This window comes from Phocoena phocoena, chromosome 6 (assembly GCF_963924675.1).
Source record: "Phocoena phocoena chromosome 6, mPhoPho1.1, whole genome shotgun sequence".
In the NCBI taxonomy this organism is placed as follows: Eukaryota; Metazoa; Chordata; class Mammalia; order Artiodactyla; family Phocoenidae; genus Phocoena; species Phocoena phocoena.
Genome location: NC_089224.1, coordinates 113,546,898 through 113,555,355, shown reverse-complemented (window position 1 = coordinate 113,555,355; position 8,458 = coordinate 113,546,898). Strand labels below are relative to the sequence as shown.

Genomic DNA, 8,458 nt, shown 5'->3' with positions numbered 1-8,458 from the left:
ACCTGTCGCAGGCAGCCGCCCGGGGAGGCTGTACCTGACGGGGCGCCCACTGCCACAGGGCGTCTCCTTAGGGGTGGGGGTCACGGAGAGGTGTCACCCAGGACCAGCAGGGGGACACGGCAGTCCTCTCAGACACTGAGCCTCCACAAGCTCCAGCTCAAGTAAAAACCTGCGTTTACGTCACACAACATCCTCTGTGGGTTCAGACTTTTTGTACGGCTAGCAGGGGCTCAGTATAGCCTGGTGCTAAGCGCTCCACTCACTGCAACCGGCTGCACCTGAGCTCAGAAAGCCCCCCGCGCGCGGGCCGGGGGGAGAGGGCTGCGGGCCGCCCGTGGTCAGGACGTCCATCCTAGTCGGGGAGCCGCCCACCTCTGGGGAGAACCGTTGCCACCGCGCTGGGCAGCCCGAGCTCCCCACGCCGGCCGTGGGCCCCGACCTGCAGTTGAAACTTGTGTGCGGTGGGTGAGAAAGGAACCGCTGAAAACCCCTCGACGAGGCTGCCGCGGGCTACCCACAGCCGCGCGGTCCAGGCTCGAGTCCGCGGAGTTCTTTCCTTTCCGTTGGCCGAGGCAACGAGGGAAAGGGGCCTCCTCGGAGGCAGGTGCCACACACCTGGGGACAACTAGGCGCTTCCGGTCCTGGGACCCGGGGAATCCCCAGGGACAGCCCCTCCTCCCGTCCCACGTGCGGGGATGAGTCTCAGACGCCACAACCAGACAGGAGACGTTCTGCCCACTGCTGCCATGATTCTGAAACCTTCCCACAGGGTCACTGCTCCGGGGGGGGACTCCATCTGTCCGGCGGCTTGGTCACAGCTGCCCGCGAGCGTGGTACAGGACGGGGCTCCTGCTAAGCGTCGTTACCGTGGGCATTGGAGGCTGGGGGCCGCCTGTCTCGGGCGATGCTCTCCCACTCCTTCTTCACCAGGACGTACAGCCTCATCGCTGCCTGCGCATCTTGAATCTGGGGGACACGCAGCATCACCATGACTGTCCCGCTGGGCCACATACATGCCTGTCCATCCCACAGTTCCCGAGTCCTGGCATCAGACACGGACAAGTGAAGGAGAAAACTGACGAGAGCTGTGGTCCAGCACCACGGCCCTCACCGTGCTTCCGCGCCCCAGTTCATGGGAGGGAGGGACCCAAGGCGAAGGGATGAACGTGCTGCCTCGTGGGTGCTCCAGACACCACAGAATTAGGAAGGAGACGGGGTGGGGGACGGCAGGCCCTGAACTTGATGCTGGGGCACAAGAGCCCAACGGCTGGGCTCTGCGGGCCAGCGGGCTCGCGCGCGGTCCTAGAGGGCCTGCAATCCAGACTGGGGCCTTTGTCTCCGACTACAGTACACTAGTAGCTTTTTGGCGTGAAGTGTTAGTTAAACGTAACCGTTTAGAATTTAACCAGCACTTCGCAGGCCTGCTGCACCACGTCATTTATCACGGGCCAGGAGCCTCCTAAGACAGAAGCCGCCCAGGGCCCACTGTGTTTGTCTTCAGCTGACCCTTCGCCTCGCGCACGAGGCCCGGCACAGCCCCCAATCCCAAGGCCTGTCACCCGGGACACACTCACCGAGCAGTGCTCCGCCTGCTGCACCCGGATCCCCAGGACTCTCTCCGCAAGCAGCTTCAGAGACGGCCGTCCACTCTGCCAGGGGAGAGGGCAGCGAACAGCCACGCTCGGGTGGGGCCTCTGTAGGCCCTGCCTGGGCAGGGGAGTTGCCCGCTGAGCCCCGACCCAAGTGACCTTCAGTGTCCCTCCCACCGGAAGTGCCCGCGGCCCTGCGGGCTGGTGACACCCGGTCAGCCCACAGAGGAGGACCATGAAAGGACTCTGCCATCTCTGCCTTCCGGCCTCAGGCCGCCCTGCTCATTTCAAGGGCAGCTCTGCCTCTGGAATAGACACAATGGCGGCCTCTTGCCCGCAGTCGGGGGTCTAATCACAGAGATCAGAGAGTGGAACTCACCCGTCCTCAGCGACACTAACTTTAAAGTTGGCATTTGGCAGGACTCTTTCTCTTCTAAGTTTCCTTTTAGTTTTAAAGGTTAAAAGGAAAAACCAAATGAAACCCAACACCTTTCATCAGTAAGACAGCCTTCAGGGACCAGAACCGACAATCACGTGAACCGAGAAACTGAACTACGCTGTGTGGGGCCGCGCGGTTCCAAGTACCTTCACTTGGCTCCGGAAAGGCTTGTACTTCTGAGTGTCCCGGATCTTCTTCTTCGGGTGACCAAGAAACAACGCCTGGAGGAGAAAACAGGACGGGCGTTTTGTTGTCCATCTGCAGCAGTAGACCCCTTCTACCAAACTCCAACACGTGACACACGTGCAGACACAAATAAGACGAGCACTGACACGAGCCTGAACTTCTGAGGGAAGATCACCATGGGAAAAGTGATGGAAGGACCATGGGCATGACAACAGCCTTGAACCCAGGGAAGCTGGAGACTCAGTCACCAAGGAGTCAGCAAGCGGCTGAAATGCGAGTCTGCGTGGGGAGGGCGCGGGGAGGGAGCACGAGATACCGGGGCCTCTTGAAGTGAGAACGTTTATGACAAAACGCGTCTCCGTGGACAGAGGACTTGTTGGTTTTTAACAGTTCAAGTTCTACTTTCTTTCTTTTTCGGCCGCACTGCGCGCCTTGTGGGATCTTAGCTCCCGACCGGGGATTGAGCCCAGGCCCTGGCAGTGAAAGCGCCAAGTCCTAAACACTAGACTGCCAGGGAATTCCCTCAAAATTTACTTTTAAAAGACATTTAAGACCCATTTCTATGGGTCCCTGAAACATCGGAGGCTGCCAAGCTTCCAGGAAACACCGTTTGAAAAGCTGCAGGCCCAGGAAGGACAGTCTCCCACAACGGCACGCCCCGAGCTTCTTGTCCCAACAGGTGGGTCAGCTCTGCCCACAGCAGAGACCCTAAGGGGCTGAGGCTGAGCCCCACTCTCTGGGGCACGGGAAGGGGACCCTCCGAGCCTGCCTGTGACGCGGGGAGTGCCCGGTGGCTCCGAGGAATGGGCGCCGGGGATGCTCCCCGACGGGAGGGGCTCTGCCCTGAGAGGGGTGGTGGCCCATCGGGCGGGTGAGGGTGGCAGAGACAGCGCCCGGCTCTGCCTGCGAGGGTGTGCAGGGACCCGCTCCCCCGAGCTGACACGGTGGGCGCATCACCCAAGTCACGGAGAGAGCGCGACGACCCTGGACACCGCGTCACGTAAGAGGCGCCTGAGCCGGCACCTTCAGGTCGTTGTGTAGTGCGTGTCCGACTAGGATCCGGCCCTTCAGCAGGTCTGCCACCTCCTTCTGAACGACTTCAAATGCTTCTCCTGGAAACAAAACAAAGCAGCGGCTTTTAGCGACACGTCCATCACTACCGTGCCGAGCGACAGGCTCCCGCAGGTTAGACCTCCGAGGACAGCAGGCGGGCTTCTCTGCGCAGGAGGGCGATGCCAAGGCCGAGGGGCCGTCCCAGCACCCCCACCGGGGAGAAGCGGGGGGAGCACACTCACAGCCCCCTGCCAGGGTGATTCTGACAGCCGAATCTAACAGTAAGAAGCCAGGGCATGTGTTTGATGTCTTTCCAACCGGAGACGAAAACCAGGCAGGGGTGGCCCTCGCCACAGATGGTGAGAAGCCCGGCTCTAGACCCTGGGCTCCGGAGGCAGCTCTGCTCACTTTTTCGGAGCGGACCCCTCGGGGCTACGCCCTCCCCTAACGCCCAAAGGGAAGGGCTGTAGCAACCGCGCTTGGGCCCCGCGCCTCTGCCCGCCCGCGACCCTAGCAGGACTGGCAGAGCCCAGATGGAGATGTGGTCAGGCCCTGGGGCTGACGAGCGGCCGGGCCATCTCGGGGGCTGTGCTCCAGGGAACCTGAGAGGTGCGGAGAGCAGAGAGCACGCAGCCAGAGGACGACAGAGCCGCCGCCTCAAGCCCCTGCTCCCAGGATCTCCCCAGGCCCCAAATCTGGGGCCCCCTGGGTGCCTCTCTGCCCTCCCCCGACAGCCTGTCCATCGGCAAACCCTACGGGCTCAGCGTCCAGGCTGTGTCCCGAGCTGGGCCACGGCTCGTTGCCTTGTACAGCCACCTCCCTGACCAAGGGCACAGAGGACAGGCTCACTCCTCCACCCCCGCGCCCCGCCCCAGCCTATGCCCAGCGCCGAGGCCCCCCGAGGGGACCTGCGCCAGACCGGGCCCCGCGCCGCTCACGGCCTCGCCACGGCTTCCGAATCCTCGCGTAGGCCTGGGAGCCCCTCCAGCCTGTCCCGCCTCCCCACCCCTTCCCCACCCCACAGCAGCCTCTCTCCGTCCAGGAACGCTGTCCCGGTCTTCAGGTCGGGTGGCCAACAGGCAGCGAGGCCGACGCAAGCGGCCGTGGGAGCCTCTGAGCCCACCTGCCCAGGAGGGAGGAAGACCGCCGGGCTCTCGCTGCGCCCGCGCCTGCAGCAGAAAGGGCCGCAGGGAGACACGGAAGCGCTCCAGCCGCCCCCGCCCGCGTGCCCGCGCTGAGGCGACCCACCCTGCGCCAGGTCGTCGGGCCGGATCCCGCTGACCGCCGTCCTGTAGTCAGTCACCGGCTGGGCTGGCTTCACGTACTTGTCATAAACACACTTCCCGTACTGGTTCACCAGGGACACGCGGGCCACGATGCTCTCTTCCCCCTTGGGGCCCACGCCCACCATCTCACAGTCCACGGCTAAGGCTTTAGTCAGGCTGGAGGGGAACCAAGGCTCCAGTTTAATCCACTCGCGGGACCCAGGAACTGGCACCACCGCTCAGTTATGGGACAAGGACGGGTGTCAGCCGGACGCCGAGAAGCGCCTGCCCAACTCAACGGGAGAAGAGGGAAGCGGGCCCTTCCTGAAGACCCCCGGCCCCACCCCCCGGGGCCCTGCCCCACGTGCCCTGCGTACCCGCTGAAGGCCCGCTCCTTCACCAGCGTGATGGTGCTCTCGCTCTGACCCAGCCGCTTCCGTGCTATCCTGGCTGCCTCCGGGCCGATAGCTGCTTCGATGTCCGCTGGGTCGACGTCGTCAAACCAGATGTCTTCTCTAAAAGGCAGAGGGGAGAACAGGCTGAGCGCGGGCAGGCGAGCAGGGTCTGCTCTTAGGGCAGCCCGGCCCCAAGTGCCTGGCCGCCAGCCCACCGCTCTGGCTACTGTGATCATCCTGGCGCTTTCCTTTTTAATTACTCATTAGGGACTTCCCTGGTGGCACAGTGGGTAAGACTCCGCACTCCCAACGCAGGGGCCCTGGGTTCGATCCCTGGTCGGGGAACTAGATCCCACATGCATGCCGCAACGAAAGATCTCGCATGCTGCAAGCAAGCCCGGGCGCAGCCAAAAAATAAATTAAAAAACAAAAAACACTCATTAGCTGAAACTTAGGAACTACAGAGCAACAGAAAGAACATAAAACAAAAACACGCCCCCACCCCCAGTCAGGTGTACCGGCTGCTAACATTTTCTTCTCAATTACAAAACTAACGGTTCAGTTATGAAACATTTAAGAACCTCAGAGAAACACGATGAGTGCAGAACATAGACAAAGAGCCCCACCACCAGGTCCCCGGGCCGAGCCCTGCAGACATGGACTGCAGCTGGGCAGGGATGGGTAGCGGTGGCTCGTGACTGCGTCTTTCGGGCTCAGCGTCCATGTCGTTTCTTTAGAGACGGCCTCCTGAGCTCACTGACCGGACGCGCCCCCCTGGCCATCTGCCCCCACAGGCTTCTGCCTCGTGGGATGTATCCCAACCACATTGAAGGAATTACTGAAATAATTTCCGTGCATCGTCTGTCGCCCTCGAGACAGAGGGACCTGTCGTGACTGCTGTTTCCAGAAAGCGTGCCTGGGGCAGTGACTCACGGCAGGCACTCAAACTGTTCCTTCCTGAAACCTTCAGCGATGGCGTCCTCAACCCCAGGCAACACACATCCAGGCTGACTTCCCATCACGCCGCTCCTGGCTGAGCCATTCAGAGGCAGCCACTGACTTCTGCTCCTCCCCGGGTGGGTGACACCACAAGGTCTGCTGACCGGGCACTGGGTCGGCACGCTGCACCACGCGGACCCGCCGCGGGCGAGCAGCTGAGGCTCCGGGCACGTGGGGAACCTGCCCCACACCACCCAGCTAGCAAGACGTGGCCATCGGCTTCACGCTCGGGTGTCTGTGGCTTTGGCGTTCACTCATTCCACAGACCCTTCCCTGGGGCCTCCCACGTGCCAAGCCCTGTTCTAGGCCCCAGAGACAAAGCAGCTATGAAACAGGCTGTCTCCCTCGTGCCCACATTCCAGGGGAGACAAATAGTCAACAAAGAAACCGACAGCACCAGGGTAAGGTGACGGAGGGGCCAGCAGCCTCGGCCTCCTTAAGGAGACAGGCCTTAGTCGCTGTGACCCGGCTCTCGGCCAGGAGGCCGATTAGGCCAAGACGGTCATCACAGCTGCGCTGGCCCGGGGGGTGGGGGGGGTGGGGGGGGTGGTACTTACTCGGTGGGCGGGGCCGGAGGCAAGGTGGCGGTCACCTCCTCAGCTTTCCACTTCTTATGTCTGACTTCTCCTCGTTTCGGGGAAATGTCATCATTGGTCCTTTTCTTCGCTCCTTTCTCATTGCGCTGTGCCCGGATCTTCCTGTTCGTCAGACATCCTGAGGGCACAGAGCCCCGTGTGGCCTTGGGGTCTGTGTTTTCTGTCCCCATCTCATCTCTCTTTGCTTTATCTGAGATCACTTTCCTGTTTTGTTGGACACTTTGGGGCTGCTTTTTGGAATCCGTCTGAGAGAGAACAAGAGCCTCTTCCGGGGCCTGTGATTTTTGTTTCAGCAACTAACGGAACCCAAAATAAAACACGAAACATTTTAATTTGGAAAACATGCACAAAGGATTAAGAAGGCTTACACGTGTGTGTGTGTGTGTGTGTGTGTGTGTGCGTGTGTGCGTGTGTGTAAAAGCAACCTGTTTCCACATTTAGAGTTAATTCCTTCACAGCTCAAGCCAACAAGCTGGTGCATGGCAGCCACTTTCTAGGTTTGCTACTGCTGTGAGGGTCTCAGGAAGAGAGGAGTGTGTCCAACAAAAAGAGGCTGAAAAAGGGCTGGCAGCCGCACCCCTGCTCTCCTACACAGAGGGCTGAGGTCTCCCAGTCCAACCTCCTCTTGCGTGCAAGTCCCCGGTGTGGCCATTCTCAACACGGTTAAGACCCTGCTACGTGGCAACCAGCTGAGTGATCAGGCGGGTTTCTACTTACCTGTTCCCATAATGTTTAGAGAAAAAATACTTTCTTGTGTGAACTGGAAAAAACACAAAGTTTTTTCCATAATAAATATCCCTCTGTTTGCTTAGTTTTGCTTTACTTTCTTGAGAGAAAGAGATAAAGTTACAGCTCAAGAAGTCAGAGCACCCGGGGGTTGCCGGAGGGAAAATTTCATCGGCCCGTGTGTCAAGACAGGAGAATGCTTTGGACTCTGCCCTAAGGTGCCCGGCTGTTAGGAAGCTCAGAAGCTCTTACGCTCCCGCTCTCACTCTGAGGCTCCCTCCGTAACCGATTTCAGGAACTAGAAGAGACTTTGAAGGTCACGCCCCACAGTGGGAATGTGCACCCCCGTCTGCCATCTGCTAGCTAGCTATGCGACCTCGAGTCAAGTTCCTTAAACTCTCTGCCTCGTCTAGAAAACAGCGATGACAACAGCAGCCAACTCAACGGAACTGGAGAGAATTTATGAGTGAAGTACAGCAAGCAGCATTTAGGAGACAGTAACCCGTAACCTGTAGGTAAGTTTGGGCCACTGATTCCGAGAAAGGCAGTAGGTACAACACGGCATTACGAGCAGGGACTTGGGCGTCTGACTCCTGGATCTGCTGAACCGGCTGCAAACCTGGACACCTTACGTAACCTTTCCGGCCCATTTCCTCGTCTGTAAAGTGGAGATGATTAAGGACTCTATCTCAGGGCTGGTTAAATAAGAACACAAGTAACTCAGCCGGCAGCGTCTGCACATTTTAAGAGCTCAGCAGCCGGCGGCAGTTGTTGTCAACTCTCACCTATTAAAGGTCCAGGATGTTACCAAAATCCTTTACATCAAGTCCCTGCCATTCACTGGCCTGCGAGCTCGCTGCCGCCCTCAACAGGCCACCTCTCTGTGAACCGCTCTGCCCACAGCGTTCACGCCAATCTGCGCTCCCTTGGACCCCACGAGCCCTTCTCCGTTTTTCCATCCGCGGGGCCCCCGCGGCCTTACCTCCTCCTGCAGCGCCTTCCAGTTTTGGGAAAAGTCCTCCGGTGCCTTTGGAGGTCGCACCACGACCACGCCGGGGCCGTTTCCCGGCTTTCTGCCTGCTTCTCGCGCTTTGTTCTTCCAAAATCTTTTCTTCCTGTTTTTCTTCCGATTCGGCTTCTTGACGAGCTCGGGCTCAGGCGCGGGGTCGCCCGGGGCGCGCTCGGGGGCCAGCACCCTCGCCTTCGCCAT

General features: G+C 60.0%; 1 protein-coding gene across 1 annotated transcript; it reads right to left on the bottom strand.

Annotated features, from left to right (window-relative positions):
• Positions 1–852: 852 nt before the first annotated feature.
• Positions 853–8,458, bottom strand: REXO4 (REX4 homolog, 3'-5' exonuclease). The gene is made up of 8 exons (XM_065879971.1): positions 8,231–8,458; positions 6,484–6,818; positions 4,910–5,047; positions 4,516–4,709; positions 3,238–3,326; positions 2,175–2,249; positions 1,575–1,649; positions 853–966 (listed from the first exon to the last, which is right to left on the bottom strand). The coding sequence occupies exons 1-8, from the start codon at positions 8,456–8,458 to the stop codon at positions 853–855; spliced, it is 1,248 nt and encodes a 415-aa protein (XP_065736043.1).

What these genes read in the sequence shown, in the direction of transcription:
- REXO4 (XM_065879971.1), bottom strand. Translation starts at nt 8,458, where the DNA reads ATGGCGAAGGCGAGGGTGCTGGCCCCCGAGCGCGCCCCGGGCGACCCC. An exon ending in GCCCGACGACCTGGCGCAGG is followed by an intron (nt 3,327 to 4,515) that starts GTGGGTCGCCTC and finishes TTTTGTTTCCAG; the next exon opens with GAGAAGCATTTGAAGTCGTT. An exon ending in AGCAGGCGGAGCACTGCTCG is followed by an intron (nt 967 to 1,574) that starts GTGAGTGTGTCC and finishes CGTGTCCCCCAG; the next exon opens with ATTCAAGATGCGCAGGCAGC.